The sequence below is a fragment of the Pezoporus wallicus genome, unplaced genomic scaffold (genome assembly GCF_028554395.1).
Source record: "Pezoporus wallicus isolate ANWC-B61680 ecotype Strahan unplaced genomic scaffold, APGP_CSIRO_Pwel_v1 contig_2012, whole genome shotgun sequence".
NCBI classification, from domain to species: domain Eukaryota; kingdom Metazoa; phylum Chordata; class Aves; order Psittaciformes; family Psittacidae; genus Pezoporus; species Pezoporus wallicus.
This window is the reverse complement of record NW_026639840.1, coordinates 3,801,319-3,823,248: the sequence shown is the minus strand read 5'-3', so window position 1 is coordinate 3,823,248 and position 21,930 is coordinate 3,801,319. Positions and strand designations below refer to the sequence as shown.

The 21,930-nt window shown below is 36.5% G+C and overlaps 1 protein-coding gene across 1 annotated transcript; it reads right to left on the bottom strand.

Moving 5' to 3' along the window:
- Positions 1-528: 528 nt before the first annotated feature.
- BMS1 (BMS1 ribosome biogenesis factor) lies at positions 529-21,842 on the bottom strand. Its single transcript, XM_057416352.1, has 22 exons — positions 21,564-21,842; positions 20,983-21,173; positions 19,836-19,915; positions 18,296-18,484; positions 17,660-17,802; positions 16,301-16,422; positions 15,486-15,682; positions 14,672-14,808; positions 13,333-14,135; positions 12,663-12,764; positions 11,330-11,487; positions 10,717-10,798; positions 9,716-9,792; positions 8,502-8,684; positions 6,791-6,979; positions 6,030-6,210; positions 5,440-5,498; positions 4,631-4,753; positions 3,648-3,795; positions 2,428-2,603; positions 1,747-1,908; positions 529-1,046 (listed from the first exon to the last, which is right to left on the bottom strand). The coding sequence occupies exons 1-22, from the start codon at positions 21,737-21,739 to the stop codon at positions 810-812; spliced, it is 3,915 nt and encodes a 1,304-aa protein (XP_057272335.1). The 5' UTR covers positions 21,740-21,842; the 3' UTR covers positions 529-809.
- Between the last annotated feature and the right edge of the window lie 88 nt (positions 21,843-21,930).

Sequence of the window (21,930 nt, the reverse complement as noted above, 5' to 3'; positions counted from 1 at the left end):
AAGTCTAACTGAGCTGGCTGGACAAAGGAACATATTCCCAAAGGAAGCAAGTAACCCCATCTGTGCCTACCTCACAGAAAATAACAAAGTAGTTACACACATCTGTGAAGAGTCTGATACTGCTTGCACAGAAAGCTGCAGGCATCGAGGTACCTACTGACAGTGCCAGAGTGCCAAATCTGGTCAAGTTAATAGATCTGGATGGAACACTGTTTCAAAGATCTGCTTAACATCTAGTGAGAAGTGTTAAAAATTGAAATGCTTTCATGCAGGACCAGATGATCTAAACACTGCAAGCTCCTTTGGTGGCATCTGCTAGCACATCAAAGCTAGAGAATCCAACACTCATGCGCAGTAACAGCTGATCTTCACACCTTTTAATGGAAGATTTGCCAAAAGCAAAATTTAGGCTGTGGCTCAAAGTACTGCCAACACAGAAACACATTCAGAGACATCCTGAGGACTTCTCTTTCTCCCACAGAAGTCTGCAAGTACCAACACAAAACACAAACAAACAACATCCTGTAATTGACATTAAAATACTTTTATTGGCTAGATAGAATGTGCAGTATGGATACAAATATACTGAAATACAAAGTCCTCCAGAATATCAGGTAGAAAATACACAATCCATACTTCTACATCTTGTTTATATACACTGCTAAATGCATTCAAGAGTATGAATAACATATTTGCATTTTTTTTTGTTCTCTTGAGATCACATCTAGTGTAGTCCAAGGCCTTTTTGTTTCTTCAACAGTAAATTGCACAGCTACCCTAGTTCCTCATTTAGTCTGAAACCTGGTATTTTATGTACTCTTCTCTTCCTTACTAGATCCTTTCAAGCTTGACTTCTGCCTCTTTTTCTCCCTTTGTCCTAGTATGCGATAAATCTTTTTCTTAGCCTCCTTTTGCCTCTTGAATTTCTGTTCATCCTCCTTCTGCTTAACTTTGAGATATTCTTTAAGATGTTCCCGATGTTTTACTTTGGCTTTCTTTATCTTGTAATTATTCACTGTACTCAAAGCACTGAGCAGAGCTGATATCTAAAATAGAAAATGGAGAATCAATATACAACCAGTTCAGTTTTGGCCAGCAAGAAACAGTCTGATCTCTGCAGAGAGATATATAATGAATCAGAGATTCAAGGCAAATTCCAAATTACTTGTGCATCTATTACTCAATTTCTAAAATGGTCTGTTTATCTTAGGAAGTTAAGCAAAGGTTTGATTTTTGCAAACACAGATTTTAGTGAGGTACTATTTAAAAGGCTAACTGCTACTACAGAACACTTTAACTGCAGTTTGAATCTTGTTGCTTTTGCAAACACTCTAAATCTTGATTTTTGAAGCACACTATTCACTTCAAGTCCTGTCTGTGTCAATAATGCATAGCAATGACAGGTCAAACAGAGGACCACAGTTGCCAATTTTAAATCATCCATAATGTGACAGCACTACATCCAATTGAAATACCTTGCAAGTGCTGTGAAAAGAACAAAAATCACATTTAAGCTTAAGGTAACCTAACATTTTAAAAGATAAGTCACCATCCAGTCAGTGACAGTTCCATATACATTCTATGTGACAAAACAGGAATAAAACAAATTGCAGGTGATCATTTTTCACTAGAAGGATATACACCTTCATCACTAGCAGTAGAGTCAAGTGCTAAAATAAGTTAGAAATGGTCTAAGCAATACATTTACACTTCCTAAGCCCTTGTTTCAGAGCAAGTGATAATTACCTTCTTTTCATGAGGCTCCCTGATAACAGCTGGTCTCCACTGGTCTTTTGGAGTCTTGCCTTTCTTCTCGAGATTCTTAGGCTTGTTCTTAAAAGGCAGTGCCTTCTGCAGTGCTTTAGGAATGTGGAGCTTATTGAAATGCCGTTTCTCCCTCACAATAGGCTAAAAGAATTGATATAACACACATGTAAAATCATTAAAAGCTTTTATTTTCCATCTTTCAGGGGAAGAAACACAAAATACCACAATCCAACACACCAGCACCCTCCCCTCCATGCTCTCTCCTCCTCCCCACCTTCACAAAAAAAAAAAAAAAAAAAAAAAAAAAAAAAACAAGCCCAAAAAAGTTCACAGACGTCCTTGCATCAAATTGTGAATGGTACATTCACCCCAATTTTACTATGACAGAAGCCTCAGTAAGCCACTGGGTAAGACTTCTACCCTGCAGATTACTTTACAAACTTCCACTGATCCACGACAATTTACTTTCCACTGCTTTATTCCCATCTCATGCAAGGAAAGACTGTGCCTTGTGGATAAAAATATGAAGTCAGGCATGCACATGTATGAGCATGTATTTACACTGCTCTCAGTTTGCAGAGCCTGAGGCAGAGTGCAAACCTGACTGTGAAAACTGGCTTAAAAGAAAGAAAAGAAAAAAAGTAGTCGTATGAAATATACCTTATAGAGAGAATCTTTGTTTTGTTTCAGTTTGATGCCTCGCTCATGCCTCAGCTGGCCTGTTGTCTTCATTCCACTCCAACTATCTTTCTCACCTGCTGGCTTCAGCAAGGATGTTACAGGGTTATAAAATGTTGGGATAGAAACAGGATACCAAGTCCTCACAAAGACAATATCTGAAAGAAAATGAAATGTTACTTGTCTCTATTAACACCAAAACTCATTACATCGACACTCTAAGCAAAGACTGCCTGAATAGAATAGGTAACTAATACCTAGATCACATGCTAGTACTGTTTGGTATATATACCAAATCTTTTCAACATTAGGCAAAAGGCAAATTAACCACTGCCTTTGGTTACTCAGATTCTGCAAAACCCCATGAAGCCATAAACAGTACATATTCCTGAAGAGCAGCCAGGTGAACACACCCTATTCATTATTCATATTAAAGAACTAGCAACAGAGTTCATATATTTCAAGCCCAGGTTGGACAGAGCCTTGGGTGACATGGTTTAGTGCGAGGTGTCCCTGCCCATGGCAAGGAGTTTGGAACTAGATGATCTTAAGGTCCTTTCCAACCCTAACTATCCTATGATCCTAGGTATCTGTGCCTCTGCTATTACTGAAAAAGATATTTTGCTCTTCCTCCACCTCTTTCTATAAAAGAACTAACTGGCATTTATTTTGCACTACACATACTTTAAATAGGTTTAAGAAAACAGAGGTCATTAAACCCAAACAAGCATAAACTCATGTTCTCAACATCACAGGGACGCTCAGCAAACATAGAAAATCACTCACCCCTACCTCTTGCATAATTTCTCCAAAAGGTTAAAGAAAAAAGTTAAATAGAATTACAGTGCAACTCCGGATTTCTCAGAAAAATGTTCTTCTATTACCACTAAATACAATTCATCTTTGCGTTCAAGGAGAAAAGAATACCATGCTGTGTAAAACACCTGAAAACAGTCAGAGAAACAGGTCTCCAAGGCAGACCTTTTCATCTGCATACTATATTACTTCTAATTGAAAAAAATACAACATAAAATGTACTTTCTTCTTTTTTTTTTAAATTTAATTCTGCATCTCACCAGGCATTTCATGCTCTTTGAATTCAGATCTCAATTATCAGATTCCAGAGATTCTGAGACATGTCTTTTCAATCTGTGAAGCAGGATGAAAGTTGTGTGATAACTTACATGGAAAGTGCAACTTACCACTCATCAGCAATTTGTCTTCAAATGTTGCTCTGAAAGCACCTACTGGAGTTCGGAGGGCCTTTTTGATCTGTCCGCGGATACCACTCACAGTACGAATTGCTGCACCTTCAAATTTAGCCACTTCCAACTGAGAGTTAAACATTCCCTGGAAGTGTGAATTAGCCACCATCATTCAAGATGCTAAGTCTCTCTGTGACCTGTGTAGGCCTTAAAAACTTATGTAACTCCCAGAAACCTATCTTATAAAGAAATAGGAAGAATATAACATTGTGTTTATACTAAGAGTCCTGATCATACCAAACCTACTGAGCTAACTTCAGGGTAAGCTACTAGAAGTAATCTAGCTTCTTAACATTAAACACATACATTTAAAATTCTAAAACTAAACATATTTACAAGAATCTGTCCAGTTCTCTTTTAAAAGTCATCTGGTAGAATACAACATACCTTAAAAGCAAGTAAGCCGCTTTTAAGTTGCTACCTATGAAACTAAAACAAGGCTTGTGCTTCTTTCATAAATCACAGGGAAGACAGGAAAAAAATCTGTATATGCTTAGTGTGAATACTTGAGCGCTTCAGTTCTGGGATCAGTGCTAGTTGATTACTGCCCCAAACACAGAAAAAAACAAACCTCTTCCTGAGCTTGAAAGGTGGTCTGAGGACACCTGGAAGGTCAGTGAAAATTCACTTCTGCAATACTTCCTGTCCTAAAGATTTTTTGTAATTGTAATTACAAAATACTGTAAGCACTGCTAGAAGTTATCTTTGATCCCAAAGCTAAAATTCAGTAGGATCAACCTGAACCAAACTTCAGAAACCTCACTGAAGAGAGCTCAAAAAAAAGCCAAGCAACTACTGAGAGCCAGAACAGTATGCAACAACTAAAGGGAACTTCTGCCTCAGGAAAGAGAGATGGATAGAGTCCCAGGTTGCATTCTTTCCTACATGTGGTTTTACAGTATTCATACCTTCATACTTACCTTAATAAAAGAAGTGTTCTTAAAAATTTTGAATGGAAAACCAGTTAGCTTTAATTTCTTTACAATAGTTATGGATTTATCCAAATCAAGCACAACTCCTGTTGCAGCAATCCGAAAATCAGGCTGAAACATAGAGATGAAAGACACTGCTGAATGTGTATTTACCAGTGAAGAAACCATTTCACTGATACAATTTCACCACTTTTTAGAGCTTGAGTTCAAAATTTATAACCTCTGCAGGAGTACAGCAGCATGACAAATGCAAATTGACTTTGTACCAACTAGCTGAGGTGCTGCTGACATAACATTCCTACCATTCACTAATGAGATTTTCAGGACTGCCATTCTAATGACCTTGGAAGCAATCTAAAGAGTCCTTGTTATCTACCTTGCTGTGTTCTCTTTACGAAACACAATCTTATTCAGACAGAAAGTCTCAAAGGAGAAGTGCTTTGTGCACTGCTGTAAGTCAGTTTTATGCTAGAGACATTTTCAACAGCATCTCATCCTGTGAAAAGATTTTAAAGTTATCTAAATACTTAATAACTGAAAATCAAATAGGTATAATTCCTTCCACAGAAAACAGTAAAGCAGTATTAGTCATTTTCAGTGTAGCCGATGAAAGTTGCTAAAAAACCATCCACCCAGTTTCCTATCTCATCATCATACACCTTTCAAAAGTTTGAGTCTACCTACTTTTTCAGTTCCTACAACATCACTGCTTTCCCACACATACACCTCCTTCCCAAATCTGCATGTCCAAAGACATGTGGAAAATAGCAAACAACCTTTTGTGGTAACAAACCTACCGTTGTGCCACTGACAGACTGCACGGCCAAAAATCCTGTCCCCTGAGGAGTGATGGGCCCTACAAGAACATTAAAGAATTTATGAAAAGCTTTACTACACAACATCTAGCTTCCATTTAAAGTCAGTGTAGAAATACATGCCAAATATTCTCAATTAATAAAACCAAATAAAAGTTTAAAGCATTCAACCCATACTCACATGTATAGCTCCACGAAAGTTAAAGCAGTAGTCAGCAAGAAGTTACTCATGTTCAGGAGCATTTGCAGCGCTGGGCCCATAACATATTCAAGCGCCTCTTTGCACACAGCCAACATATCACATTCTTCTTTTATGTGATATAACACAGCTGAATGCTCAGAATTTGATTAAAAACCAAATGATTCACAAGCCATTTAAATAATTCACCAATTAGAGGGAATTGCCTATTTCCCATAGTCTTTGGTGTTACCTGGTATTTCACAAGGAACATAAATTTTTAAAGACTTCCCATTCTAAAAGCTATTGGCTGTACTTCCTGATATATCCTGTAAAGCCAGAGAAATTTATAATGATTAAGTGATATAGGATAGTAACTCCAGAATGCCCTTACCCCAGAAAGTTGCACCACAATGCATATGTTGTGGTGTGTACTTCAGAAGCCTATGACGCCCATTGTGATCTTCAATGTAGAACATGGGGATAGTCTGAAATCGCCTCCACCCTAATGAGAAGATTAAAGGATCACGTGTCTTAAGTATCTTCTTATACCATCGGTGCTTCTTCAGGCGCAACTAATTAGAAGAAAAGATGAACAATGCTATTACAGGATAGCAACGTTAATTCTGAAAACCAAGCCTTAATTTCAGGAATAACTGAAAGCACCATCTACACTAGAATTTTTTACTCAGTACCCTTGTATCTTTGATTAACACTAGGCTGACTGCACAGATCAAGCTGATCAGTATTTCACTCACTTTGAAGTCATGCTAGTACGCATAACAGTATTATTTTAAAATATATATATATATGTGCTAGTAACTTTTCTATAGCCACTTCACCACAGACCATGAACCTCAGAGCACAATCTACATTTGCAATTTAGCAACTGCAACATCAGACCTTAGTCCTAAGACATCTCTGTAGATGAGTATTAAACAACAGTAACTACTTTTTCCAGTTATCCAGTCAGGCCTGTAAAAATCCAGCATCTGCTACTGTAGTTAATAGTGTCAAAAGCAAATCCCCGATTAAAGAGACAAAGACTTCTCTCTGTGCTCATTGTATCTTTAATAAATAGAAAATAAGTAACTCCAGACACTCTGAAGCATACCTGTGCCAATATAAAGTGCACTCACAGCTCTGGTTACATACCTGTACATATCCGACATTTCCTTCAATGTTGCCTAGACCACCCAGGATAATAGGATAATGAGGGTCAAAATTCAGGACAAATTCACATGGGACGTTCTCAATTTCTATTCGAACATACATCCCAGGCCGGAAGCCCTCATACTGCACTCTGGTCTCATCATCTTGATCTTCAAATTCTTCCCGATTAAGCTATGTGACAAAAAGACAGCCACCATGTGTTTTACAAAATTCAAGTACTAACAACTTGTTCACGAGGTGCCAGTTCTATTTAAAACATGCTAACATTTATATAAATCTTTTGGGAAAGATCTATAGGTTCTGTGGCTTTTTATTCACAGCAAGATCTCTGCCACCATGAATTCCTTCCAATTTGAAATCCCAAGTCGGCCTGTTAGTCTAGTTGAAAGACAGTACCCAAAAGAAGCAAATGACTGAGTGACTTTGATATATCTTTCATAATAGAGACTTTGGATTTTAAAGATACAACTGTCAGAAGTACATTTTTATTTAGGAGCCCAAGTACCTTTTAAAGTTATCCTGATCTTTAAGGTGTCACTTTATGAGGAGGCTGGGCTCATATCTTACTCAGCAGCTTAAAAATATTTCTGCACAACCTCATACTGTGTATCATCAAAAGGGTCTTTTAAAGCTCTTCTGTACCATTTGAATGTAGATATTACGTAAATATTTAACAAGATATACTTATGAATAACAGAAGCCTCACCCTCCTGTTCTAGCTCCTGATGTTCAGCTACCTTTAGAATGCCATGTTTAAGCAAACTAATTATTAATTTCATTTCTCATGGTATTGACTGAGATATAATAAAAATTTTCTGGTCCAAGTAAATTATTCTAGAAGCCTTTACACACCCCTAATTTGAGATCCTTACCCTTCCATCCTGCAGTAGGAGTACTGCTGCTACCTATTTCTGGAACAGACCTCATGTGAAACAGTTGCAAATTGTATTTCTTTACTGGAACGCCAATCTTTATGCTTGAAGTGCTCTTAGTAAGTACATCATATCAGAGCTCATACAATCACTTATGACAGAGGCTAATGTAAGAAGGTAATGATTAATTTAATGACTATTTAGTACAACATGTTGTCAGAAGACAGTGAAGTTAATAGCAATATAAGGCAATGTTCTCCCAAGTCAGCCAAAGAAAGAATCTACTTTCTGGATACAGTTACCCTGAAGACTTCTACCACATGTAGAGAGCAATGGCCATCAATTATTTATTCCTTAAAATAACTTGCTGGTTTGATGAAAAGGCTTACAGAACTTACTTATCCGTTAATAACATTTTCACCTTCCTACAGATAAAAAGGTGCCTGCCTTCCCCCCCACACCTCCTGGAAGGCAACTTTTTCCTTTCAGGTTTTGGTTTTTTTTCAGACCTGCCATACTAGCTCCACCACTGTGGGACAAATGGAAAGCTTAAAAAAACTTTTAGGCAGATGAAGCTTAGATGACACAACCTGACTTATTCAGTGATCTACAGTATGGTTAACTGAATTCCATTTAAATTAATCTTTGGTTTGATTGCTTTTCTTTACAGTTATGGAAGCAAAAAGTTAATCATAAAAAAATTGCAAGCATGTATTTTTTTGTGTATATTTTCTGAACTATCTCCAGGAAAAAACCTTAAGGCAAACTCTGTATTTTTAAAGACATACAGCCAGACACATAGCTAAATTAACAGCTTGTACCTGTGCTTGTTTATGCATTTCTTCTTTAAGATCATCAAAGTACGTGGCATCCCCTTCATCATACTCTGCATCAAACATTTCTTTCAGCTTCCGTTTCTTGTCCATGCGCTCCTTTTTCTTTTCCTCATCCTCTGGTTCTGGTTTGGACATTTTTTCATCTTCCTCCTCTTCTTCACTTCCAGACTAATCAACAGCAAGTTATCAAACATGTAAAACTGGTAACTGAAAAACAACCCATTCTGCTTAACAGTTTAATATATATTAAGTAATATTCTGTCATAATGCAAATTCTTAGATGCTTTAAAAATATTTCAGTTTTAGACAGAAATTAGTAAGTTATTCATACAGGAAGATGTTTCAGTCATTTTAGAAGTTATGTTTTATAATATAATCATATCCCTTTTCACTGAGAAAACTACTTAACATTTATTTCAATGCCAGAGAACAGTCCCTGGAACTGATTATCTGTTACTATACAGCTTAAATAAACATAAGGAAAAAAAAAGTAATGGTTGATGGAACTGAGTAATACTGCGCTGGAAGGCAGCACTCTAGAGGGCAAAGAGTAGGAAGTCTGCTCACAGACCATTTGAAAACTCTCAGAATTATGCCATTACCCTGAATTTTATAATGAAATGCAAAGCAATCAAGCTGCTCAGTCTGAAGGAAAACCCTGATTTTTCAATCTGTATCATCACAGACAACTACAGCGCTGCTCTTGGAAGATATCCAAGCCACAGCACAAAAATGCTTCCATCAGCCTCTTTTATGCAGATATGAGGAACTAGGAAACTGTGTTTAAACAGAGCTCTACAATCTTCCGCATCAGATTGAAATTACATAGTACAATTACGATCACATTTGAGCTTGAAACACTTTTTTTCATACCACGAGATCCTCCAGCTCTTGATTAAGCCTGACACCTACTGTTAAATAAGTGAGGTAACTTCCTCACTTATTTATGTTATTATTACGTTAATTATGTAACTTACATAATTAACTTTAAACAACAATTCAGTTTGAGAATGAAACATGCCATTCTAGATATGTGTAAGCATCAAAGTCCATAATGCAGGTATCTTTTCTTCCTTGTTCCCACTGAATTCTTTCCTATCAATTCATAAAAAATAGGTTTATTACATAGGAAGCCTATTATTTGATCAGAAACCTACATACATGTATGTTGCTAAAGAACATAAAAATACAGGTCAGACCTCATCTCCTTCAGCAGCATGCTTCCCTTTGTACACAACACCCGTTTCAAGATCTTCAAAATCTCCATACAGTTCTTCTGCAACCATAAGCATCCAAGATATCTGACAGTTAAACATTCTGTTGTGCTGCTCCATACAATTTATCATACTTTCAGTATTGTACATTTCTCAGTACTGCTTTGTGGAGTAGTCTCAGCACAAATATTTTTTCTTTCCATCAACAGTTTTATATGGCTGTTCTGCCCTCTCTGGTTTTAGCTGAAAATTCTCAGCTCAACTTCAGTGGCTCCTCCTCTTCCCTTTCAATACTTTTACGGTTTCAAAAATGTAAATAAAGTTTAGATCATTCTAAAGGACCGCACATAAGTTAGCACTCTAATGACACAAGACACGAGCAGAGCAATGGAGTTCCTATTTTTAATTAAAAAAATTAAAAAATAAATATAGCAGATATTTTTTAAGTTAAATGCTCATAGAAGCCTGTCAAACCACAATCATTTTGCATGCAAGATACAGCCATACTATTAAAATTTTATATTTAATTAAAAATAAATAAAAAACCTGAAACATCTGAAGATAGTTTTCACTTTTTAGCCAAATGTGAATGACCACTTTATCTTCCCATTAAAAAAGAATTTCTGCTTATTTCTACTGAAACTATCCAAAAGAATAAACCATTCATAGAGGACAAACAGCTAAACTCAGATACATAACTCAAAGTTGGCATAGCCAAGCACGGACCAAGGACTAAATTTCCTAATTTAAATTATAAACTATTTTTCAGGGAGTACATTTTCAGAATGTGCTAATTTGCCTACTGTTTGTACAGAGATTTACAGCAATGTTTAATTGCACTGGTATCTGCATAATAAATTATGTGACTGTTTGAAAATATTACAAGTAGATAGCTAGTGCAAAACATTCTACATATGTAACCATGAAGTCATACTTTTCTGAAAAATGCTTTATACATTAATCATTTTCAGAAGTCTTACACATACCATCCTCCTCCAACAGCTTTGCTGCATCTTTATCATCTTCCCATTTTCCTGTAACAAAGCAGTCTCGAATACTGCTCATAACCTGCAAGATAATGTCATTGCCTTGTACAGTCACAGCTTGTCATCAACAAACATTCTGCAATGCGTTCCCCACTCCTCCATTAGCGATACCAGCTAAATCTGCTATTCTCATTCATACCTCCATATTAAGATATCATTACCAAAAGTACACAATGCCTCAGCAAAAGCAGAAATGTGAAACCAACTCAATTCTTGCCTAGAGGTCTTTACATTAACAAGGTCTCTACCTTCTTACATTATGTTTTCACTTAGGATTGCTATTTATTTGTCAAAAAGTAAAAAGCAGGGGAAACTATGATCCACCAAAGAGTCAAGACAGCCAAGCATTAAACTGACTAACTTTTCATTTCTGTAAGAACAGGTCTTGGAATCTGTTAGCTAGCAACTACTTTTAACAACAGCAAGTAGGAGAAAATACAACAATCTGGCTGTACCTCCCATAGGTCTGTTTCAATGACAAGTCAGTAGTACTTTATGACAGCAGGATACAACCAGTATAAGATGTGCTGAAGCAATTACCCAATGGTATTACCTCTTCTAAATCCCAATCTTGCGGCTTTTCTATCAGAAATTTGGAGCAGTCAAGAGCATTAGCCTTCTGCTTGGATTCTTTGTCTGGACGGCTGACATGAAACAAACCTCCAAGCTCATCACCTGCATCCTCACCCTCAGGGTCTTCATCCTCAACAGCTAAATGAAACATACAAAGTGTGATTATTTCCCCCACAGCACATGGATTACATTCATTAATAACTTCTCTTCCACCTTATGTTTCATAATACCTGCAGTATTACAAAAGTAGTTTAAGAAAAAAAAAAAGATTTGTATTTAAAACTAGTTTTAGTTTGCAAGCCTGAAGAAAAAGCTACACTGACCCAGTGTTAAAGAGTTAAATTAATTACCTCAGAATAACAAAATAAGGTGAGCAGCAACCAGGGACATACTATGCACTGCGATCATAGTGAACTTCAGTTGTACAGTTCTTTATAGAAACATGTAATTCATTTCACAAATTCTACAGCTCAAATTTCTCAGAACAACCTGAAATCTGCTTCTATTTGCATAACTGGAATTATTAGGAAAAAAAATACTGCCCAGTAAGTAAACACAGGATGTTCATTCAATGTTATAACCAGAAACAATACCAAAATGATCTGTGTATAAAAGAACATGAAATTAGTCTGTAGATCAAAAACACCAGAAGACTTGAGAATCCGTCAGCAAATCTTACTCCTGCACTGTGGTCAGTTTACAAACACCAAATTCTAATTGTTTTCTACAGAGGTTCTGCGTGATGAGGTCTGTACATGCAGACAACTACTGGAAAACTTGTCAATTAAACAGGACAAATCACAGAAATAGTAATTTTCTCTTCCTTTTAAGCCAGCTAGCTTTTTTTCTTCTTGACAAGCACACTTACTACAGACATGATAATACTAAGTCATATCTAAGAGAATATTCCACTCTCAGTCACTGACAGGAATTCCTGAGAATAACCAACAAGCGACAGCCCTTTATAAAACACATCAATTACCACAATGGGTTTGTGTAGTATCTACCAGATAATTATATAAATGACTGAACTTTAAATGCCTGGGGGGAAATAGTTGTACCAGAAAATATGAGCAACAACAGAGTAGTCTGGAAAATGACCTCAAAATGCTTTTTGTTGGAAAAGTAAAAGCTGTCTTTATTACAATTATTAGTGAAAATGACTATCAGCAACGAAAAAAAACCTAAAAGTCAATTAACTCTTCTCAAGCCTCCCACCAGAAGACAGAGCTCAGATTCAGACTTGCAAACTTGGTCACAGCTAAAAAGCTACCCTATATTAAGACAGTACAAGTTTCCAAACATATTTATACCTGTTCCATACACAAGTTTACGAAGATTGGGGGTTGAACGTTGCTGTCTTAGAAAGGCCTGTGCTGCCTTCTGTGCAAGGTCCTCTTTCCACTTAAGTGCACCTGAAAAGGGAAAAAACTCGCGTTCCACCTCAAAGAAGGAACAAGAATTATGAGCTACACAAATAATTTAAGTAAGGACATTATAATAAAAGGCCTAAGAAATGTAGGCAGAACCTACAAGTTGTTTGTTTTTTTTTTTTACATACTCCATATATACACAAACTGTGGCTAACAAATTATATCACTGATTTTTTTTTTATGAGCCGTAATTACAGAAAAAAAAATTGAGATTATTAGGAACAGCAACAGATTCTATGATTTTCACGATGACACATGTCTTCCTCACAGATGTGCACAATAGTTGAGGTAGGAAACCTGTAAAGCCCCATTGCTTTACAAGTATGGTCACTTAGAAGAGGTTGCTCACCACCATGTTCAGACAGCTTTTGCATTTTTCCAAGGATGGAGATTCCACAGCCCCTCTGGGCAACCTGTTCCAATGCTCAGTGAACAGGTAATACATTTTAGTAATGCTCCCATAAGAGTGTTTTATTCCTTCTAAACGTAAAACGATTAAAAGGTAAATGTATGAACCCAATTAAAAACTGTTTTAACATTCATAGTCTACCTGTTGTGTCAGCAGAAAAATCTATTTTTTCTTCATACTCATCTTCCTCTCTCAGTAGATTCTCCACATCATCATCCTCAGCTTTAAATTTAGACTGTCTATCAGGTTTTTTTGCCTGAGTGTGCCGAAATCCTTTCGTACTTGACTCCTCAGCTTCCAATTCATCATGTGATCCTTCATCATCACCCTCATCAAGGGAAGAGTTTTCAACCTCAGATTCTGATGCCTCTTCTGCTGTACAGTTGCCCGAATCTGTAGTCAGCACTGCTTTTCTTTTAAGACTGTGATCTGAGATTTGTGATCTCATTTCTGGATCTTCACTCTTTATTTCATACTGCCTAGACTCAGATACTCTTTTGCCTGCAGCCTCAAATTCAGGATGCGAGCTTTCATTTTTGTGAGTCCTTTGCTCTTCTTCCTCCTCCTCATCTTCCTCCACCTCACTCTCTTCAGGGTCAGTTTTTCCTTCTCCTTCAGAACTCATCTCAAGATCGTCATCACTGTCTGCAAATGCTAGCAGTTCATTTACAGTTTCTTCTTTAGCCATCTCTGTTTTCAGACGTTTGGCTCTCCCAACAGCCATTTCTTCCCCTAATAGCTCTCTGTCACTTTCTTCCTCAACATCATCTTCATCGTCACCATCACTTCCATCCTCAGACATTGCTTCTTCTTCTTCTTCTTGGTTGTCCTCCTCATCACTTTCTGCATCATCATTTTCTTTCTCCTCTTCTTCAAATAATGCCTTCCGACGTACTCTTCCAGTCTTTAAATCAATCTGTCTCTCTTCTTTTGGCATCACAAACCTGTTTTCCCAAAGATCACAATCAGGGTAAGATGGTAAAATACAAGGAAATTCTATTGAAACAATGAAGCTTCATGGTAATATGGTGGATTTTTTTGTTTTGTTTTTGTTTTTTTTTAACAAGTGAGGTTATGGAGAGCATTAAAAAGGCAATGGGTTCTTTAAGTATGGAACGCCTCTTAATTGAATAAGACACCCTATGTTACAGCCATAAACAATTCCAAGAAATTTCTTCATTTTCCATGGAATGAAAATAGGTTATACAATGAATTTTACTGAAGATTATAACTGATGCTCTCCAAAACTCTGAAGTAAAACATACACGTTACTTAGGGCTATATCAGCAAGCAATTCCTGTAAGGCAGGACTATACTGCCTACAAAACTTTTCTAATACTATTAGTCCTATCTCAAAATACATGTGGCATATGAGTAGTCTCAGAACAGGAAGAATTAAACAATAAGCCATTCTAGCTGTGCTCTATAGAGAATTTTTCCTACATTAGAGCCTGAAATAAGACATTCACTCATAACTTACTCTTGTCCCATATCTTCTGAACCTATGGGTCTAGAGTCCATGAAGAGAGAGACCTTGCTGGATGCCATCTTAACATCAATGGCTGAATGTGTGGAGATGAGGCTCTGAACTAGTTCATGATTTGGTCTCACTTCTTCCTGGAAAGCCAACATATTTTAGTTTTCAATTTAAATGAACAAATGTCTAATGGACAGCTAACACAGTCATTAATCTGCCTAAAACAGTATAAACATGCACATGCAAGAAGAAAACCCAAAGCACTTTATATAAACATTTTCTCAGAATAGCAATGTCTTCCCTTCCATCTTCACATTTCACGAATGCATGTAATGTTAACCCAAGAAAACTTAGAGGGTCTCCTTCACAGTATGCACTACAGTAAATGTATATAACATTTAGCACAACAGAGGGAAAACAGCTGAATTCAATCTGTTTGTACACAATCTGTTTTCCACCTCTCTCTGACCAGTCACATCCTGTGTTTTCCCACAATGACCCTGCCCTGCAAAACAAAAGAGTGACAGTATCCCAGTACCAGGAATTTTTCTAAATCTTAAGTCCACAATTGGAAAGTTACTGAAACTACCTTAGGTACTTATTAAGTGAGCCTTCCAATGTGCTGCATGATATTTTATGTAGAAATAATAAAAATATCTCTCCTCTGAAATTGCTAGAGGACAAAAAGAAATCACCCACTATGGATATATAAGGATTGTTTATTCTAAAGAATTTATTTTTTAAACACTTGTTTTGACTCCAAGGATAAAAAAATACATTTTGCAAGAGAATTAAAATCACCAACAGTTTCCATTACCTCTTCTTTTTCATGAGCATGGCTTCCACCAAGGTCAATATAAACAGCATCTTTATCATATACGATGCCCCCAACTCCTGATAAAGGGGCATAGACTAGTTTCTCTTTCTCATTTAAAGAACGCTTCTTCTGCTGTTCAGGTAGAGCACAGGGGTCTGGTAGGAAACTCACGTCACTCACAGTAAAGTCTCCTACACCTGGGGTAACAGACAAAGGGAAACAATAAGGTTCTCATGAAGTTCTGATTCTCAAAAATCAACCATAAAAAGATTAAAAAATCCAAACACATTGTAACATTCTGTGATTCATCAACAGCAAGCTCTGTACCAAACATCCAATTCTTCTGCCACTGAACTTGCTTGTTTTTAAATAAGAAAACTAACAACTCACTTTTCTGAGTAGGTCTGTAAATTTATTAAGAAATTTCTGATATTAAGTTTTTAAAACATTTATTTAAAATATGAAACTTATTCAATGAATATGAGAAATTTACATAAGCCAAATTTACTTTTCATTATTACGGCTGGTATGTTTTGCACTTCAGACACCTTTTAAAGCAAAAACACTTCTGAAAAACTTCAGACGCTGCCAATATTGTATTTAAACACTGCTACATAGCTGAACAAATAAAATCAAAACTATTTACAATTATTTTTACAGAAAATGTGTATTATGAAAAATAATTTCCAAAAGCATTAACATGTATTTAGAAAGATGAAAAATATATTTCACAATTTCAACAATAAAAATAGCAACAGCTACGTTGTTATTCATAGATCAGTACAAAAAACAGTTATAAGAATATGATAAATTACCTGGCATATGAATTTGACTTTTGTTTTTCAGGTGCGCTCCTCTCACATATCCATAAAGTGATATCTTCCTGTCACATTTGGGATTGATTCGAACATCTTCTGGATTTGTCAACTCTTCCATTCTACCCAACATTAAAAAAGTTAGAACATCCATCAGTTAATTGCTGTCACTACATGCTCTGCACTCTTAATAATTGAAACAGAATGATCATTAGAGAAAAAAAAAACAAACCTAGACAAAAAGATCTTTCAAAAACATTTTAAAATCCATAAAAACATGTTCAACAATGTATTTCCAGAAGAACTATTGACATTTTCACTAAACATGTACTGTTTTCTTAGCACATTTTAATTACTGTTTATATACGTGCTATACACAGCCCTCCTCAAATCAATTTTACCATTAGAAGGAAAACAGCTGAAAGCTGCATCCTGTGCAACCACATATTACCCTCTTTTCCCTGATAATGGCAGTGAGCAATGGAAAAACTACCACAGGAAAGGGGAGAGGGAAAGACTGGCTGTTCTCAAGCAGATGAAGGGTAAACTTCCAGAGCTCCTTCCTACACTGCACAAGGGAGACAACACAAACACACAACAAAGGAAGATGATGACTGCATTCTGACTGCAGATCTGAAGATGATGACTACATTCTGACTGCAGACCAGTTTAGAACTTCCTCAACAACCAAAATATTTGTAACAGTTACAGCAAATTAAAATAATGTTACTGAAAGACTACAGATGTTTTTCTTTTCCCTCCTTTGGCGTTGTGTATTTCACAGGACTTTGCATGATGCTTCTTTTTTTTTTCTGAAGAATTAAGAGCTTCACAAGAGACCTGTGGGAGTTCAGCCATAAACGTAAGTAATCTAGCAATAAAATATGGCAAGTGATCTAAGTACTCAGGTAGGCAAAGCCACCATCAAGATTACTTTCATGCTCCAAAGAGATTGTGAATCAAATGCTATACGTGGAGATGGAGCAGAAGGAATGTTGCAGGGAACTCTGAAGACTAAATTCACCAGTTGTTAAATTGCTGGAATACTGTTTCTTGTCCACAAAAATTCAATATAATCATCAATAAGCAGGATTATTTTCATTTTTACTTATTTTTTCTGTGTTTCTAAAGTATTTACAATATGCCAAAGGCCTGATACAATGACAATGAAAACTGAACGGCTAGCTATTGGCACAAACCGGAAAAGTATGCTTTTATTTCCCAAAACCACCTGGATAAAACTAAATACCCATTCACACATAGAGCTGACTGGCTCTAATATTATAGGGTTTTGGGGTTTTTTTAAACAGCAAGGTGCTATCTACACTGAGGCTGAAGAACAGAGAGAAAAGTACATACCTGTCTGCAAGAACATACGGGTGAGATGTTTGCCAAGTAAGAGGTCTGAATTTCATAACTGAGATAAAACGCCCCAAATTGTGAATTTCCTGCTTTTGGTACTCTCCATGAACCATCCCAGACAGATAAAACAGCTTAGCACCCTAAACACATTAAAAAGACAAATATTAAGTATAAATTTAATACTAAACCAAAAAAAAAAGGTAATGACATTCAAATTTATAAATGATAATCAGAAACTGAAGGTTAAAACTGGTTCCAAAAGATCAAACTAACAACTTTTCTTCAGCATGAAAATTCTCCCCCACCTCTTAGAGGAAAATAACTCGCATCCATAAAACCTCATACAAAGTTTAACCTGTGTCTCAGACCTACAAGCAGATCCTCCCTGCACAGCATCTATGTAACAGACTTTTCTGCTAGTATCACACCTTTAGAAACTAGTCACATTGTGATAGAGAATTATGCAAGTATTTTAGCAAATAGCAGAAATACTGCATAATCTGGTACATCAGCACTGTCCACTTATAGTGCCATTTAAAAGATGCAGAGAATAATAACACCTAAGTATATTCCCATATTTAATTTAGCTTCCATAATGCAAATATATGGGAAAATGATTGTTGAATGTCATACCGGATACACTTCAGTCCAGAATCTGTGCTTTAACTTCTTCTTTGTCTTCTTTAATTGTTTGTTGTTCTTGAATGTATCCAGGTGGGTAAGAACTCCCATTATTTTGGGAAAGCCATGTACTTGACAAATGTTCAGGAATTCAAATGTTTCCATCTCAAATCCAAAGCTGGCATCAATAAGCATTAGAACCTGAAAATACAACATCAGCATCTCACTATAACAATACCATAGTACACACATGAGCCAATTTGAAAGACTGCACCTTTAAGCTTCATGGGAAGCAAAACCTTGCAAAAAGTTTTGTTATTTTCATATAACTCAAAAATCAACCTTGTCTTTTTAACTGAATCTTATGGATCTTAGCTGTTTTAGAAGTTAGTGGGGCTTAGGAAATCAAATATCCTTTATACAGATTTGATTTGCTTGTAGTCTCTAAGAAAACTATAAAAGAATAAGGCTGCTCTATGAATGTAATAACATACAGTATCATCATAAGGTCTGAACTGGTGTTTACTTGGTGAATTTAAAATATCCAAAATCAAGTATTTACCAATATTGGCAAGAATGTCTGACCAAATGAGTAAAATTTTATTATCTATCTTGGATAAACTAATGACTATCAGGCCAAGACTTTTGGTAAAACGAGACAAGCTTAATTCACATCTGTGATTACCATTATGCCTCACTAAAAAGCACTGACACAGGAAAAGAGCACCCAACAGCAACATGAAAATGAAAGCAAAGTTGTATTAGGGCCTCAGCAATTAAGAACTTAAAACACATGAGAACTAAGACATCTACAATCAGCTATGTAATCTCAGCCTCCTAACAATAACGCCAAACAGATTCTCAGCATCATCATGTGTATGCAGAATCTCAAATATCAATCACACCTACCAACAGGAAATAGTTCTAATTTTTAATACTTCTCCCTTCCCCAAGTAGAAAACATGGATGTAGAACAATATCCAGATTAGTACAATCAGGTATTTGGACATTTATAGTTAATATCTAGATTAAAATCCCAAGCTGTAATCAGCTATTAATAATATACCCCAAATCCACAAGTAATGTGAAATTCTGAACAGACAAATGGATATGCACTGGGTCCCCAAGATCAATTGACATAATCCACTGAACCAAAAGTTATAAGTCAATTACAGTGGTGACCATACTCCACTGAAATCAACTTTATTACTACACAGCAGTCCTCAAAAGACTGAGACAGAGTGTATCAAATTAGTAAATTAATATCTATTTCTACTGTCTACATTAGTTAAAAACTTCTTGACTAAAAGACATTTTCAGATTTCACATGGTTTGACCAAATCCTTTAAGGAAAAGTAACTTTATCACCTTGGCTTGCTATGAGATTTCTCATTAAATGTTGACTCACTGTACTAGCAATGAAGTTCAGTTACATTTCCCCTCTTCCACATCCTCCCAATGAGTAAAGAAATCAGACAATTGGTGCACTCCAATCCAAAGTAGTATTTTCAATATAAATTACAGCAGAAATCACATGCCACTGTTAACTCACCAAATCAGCAACTTTCGCCAGGTCAATCATTGTGTTAATGTCACATCCACATTCAATAATAGTTAGCCTGCGTTTTTTACCTAAAAACAGAATTAAGAATGAAAGACTGAAACAGAAGGATCAAGCTAATCAGCCCATCTTTCTTTTTCAGGTCACATTCCTGTAGTCAGCCACTGTCAGCTCAGCTTGACTAACCTGAGATAGCTAACTGAACTTTAGACACAGAATACCTAGAAACGGCAACTTTATACATATAGTTGTGACATGATAACAGCTATGATTTTTTCTTCAGGCAATCAATTGCAAAATTCAACCCTTGAGTCCCAGTAGACCAATCAGGAAAATCAACTGAACATGTCATTTTTTCTTTCCATTTTTTCTTTCCTGTATTTGCCACTTATTCCCTGCGAAAAGGAAATTTACTAGTTAAAGTCACTGAAGAACCTATCTGCACCAAACATACAGTTGTCCAAGCAAGATCTCCCTTACAAATGGGTTTCTTGAACTGCTGCGGGCTGTGCACCCCTAGAACCTCAATGATCCCCCCAGGTAATATTGAGGAAAAAGCAAGAAAGGAAAAGACCAAGACAACTGGAAACTGAGCATGAAAACTTAACAAAAAGGAAAAGGAACTCATGAGGGAGTGAGGTGGAGAAATGTTACCAGAAATGACCAGGCAAATTAGTTCTTGGCTTAAGGAAGAAAGGGACACAAAGATAGGATTACAGAACAGGAATATGAAAGAACATGAAACACATGTAGAGGTTAAGATGAAGCCAGAGAATAACGGTTCAAAAGTGAAAAGAGAACCCAGTGGAAAATGAGAACTTGGGAAGAGTTTTGGGAATGGAAGAAACTGGGAAAAAGCCAGAAAGAAGAAAAACAAAAAACAACAAACAAACAAAACCAAAAAATGACACTGAATTGGGATACCAACAGGGTGGAAAGTAAGTTCAGAGGCAGAAGTTCCCTAAAGGCCTAAATCTAGTTATTCTTTTACTGTTAATAGGTATGCCTAATAACATATCCAAAGGATTTCTTTAAAGTTACCTAAATTTACAATAACATGAACACATCCTAGCTCTCAAAGCAAGATAAATAAGGAGTGCAAAGTACACGTTTCAATTTCTCCTATCCTTGTTCTCACCTGAAACAATTGTAACAGGACCCCGGATTTCAACTAGCTTTTGCCTTGTGAAGTTCTTAATGAGACATTTTATTAAGGTGCTTTTCCCAACCTTGGGAGGGCCAACTACAACCACCACCACAGGAGGTGGCTCCAAAGGAGTACGGTCAACCACAGGAATGTGATGTTTTTTAGTCTTCAAATCCTGAGTTCTGAAAAAAAAAAAAATTTGTAAGAAGTAAATACATGAACTTAAAAAAGGTAGCATTTATTATTTAAAAGTCTTCAGTATTTGCAAAAGCTTGGACACAAAGGTTCAACAAGAGCCCAAATACTAGTATGTATGTGGAGCTCCAAGTCTAAGGAGCTACATACTTTTTTTTTTCCATTAACTAACACAGCTGTACTATGTAACAACAAAAAGCATCATGCTTCTGACATGTGCATTAACTACAACATGACCTGGTGAATGATGAGAGTTACGTGAGTGCACCAGCAAAAAAATACACTACGGATATTTCTACACAGTAACAAAGAACCCCAGGCAACATCTATACATCCAGCCAACCCTGCATGCCCTATACCCAATTCCCATTTCTTACCTATGGAAAGTTCTGGCCATCCGCACAGCGGACTGGACTGTAAAGGCTTTGGGGTTCCTCTTCCGCGCATTCTCCTCATCTCCTATTCCAAGATCATTGAGGTAACGTTTCCTTTTCTTCTCTGCCTTTGGTCCACTGTGCTTTGCACGATGCTTCTTCTTCTCTTTTTCTTCCATCTTATTCTTTCAAAGAAAGTTCACAACCAGTATGATGCAGACTGTTTCTGTGTGATACTGCGCACTCCTGACACAGGAAGAAAATGCAGTTAGCACACACCGCACACGGATGCGGCACACCTGTGAGAGAACAGCAGCACTATGCAAACATTACTGAACCATCTCGGTAAAGCCACTGCTAATCTGTGTCC

What these genes read in the sequence shown, in the direction of transcription:
- BMS1 (XM_057416352.1), bottom strand. Translation starts at nt 21,739, where the DNA reads ATGGAAGAAAAAGAGAAGAAGAAGCATCGTGCAAAGCACAGTGGACCA. An exon ending in CCGTATGTTCTTGCAGACAG is followed by an intron (nt 16,423 to 17,659) that starts GTATGTACTTTT and finishes AATGTTGGGTAG; the next exon opens with AATGGAAGAGTTGACAAATC. An exon ending in AAGATTGGGATTTAGAAGAG is followed by an intron (nt 10,799 to 11,329) that starts GTAATACCATTG and finishes ATTATCTTGCAG; the next exon opens with GTTATGAGCAGTATTCGAGA.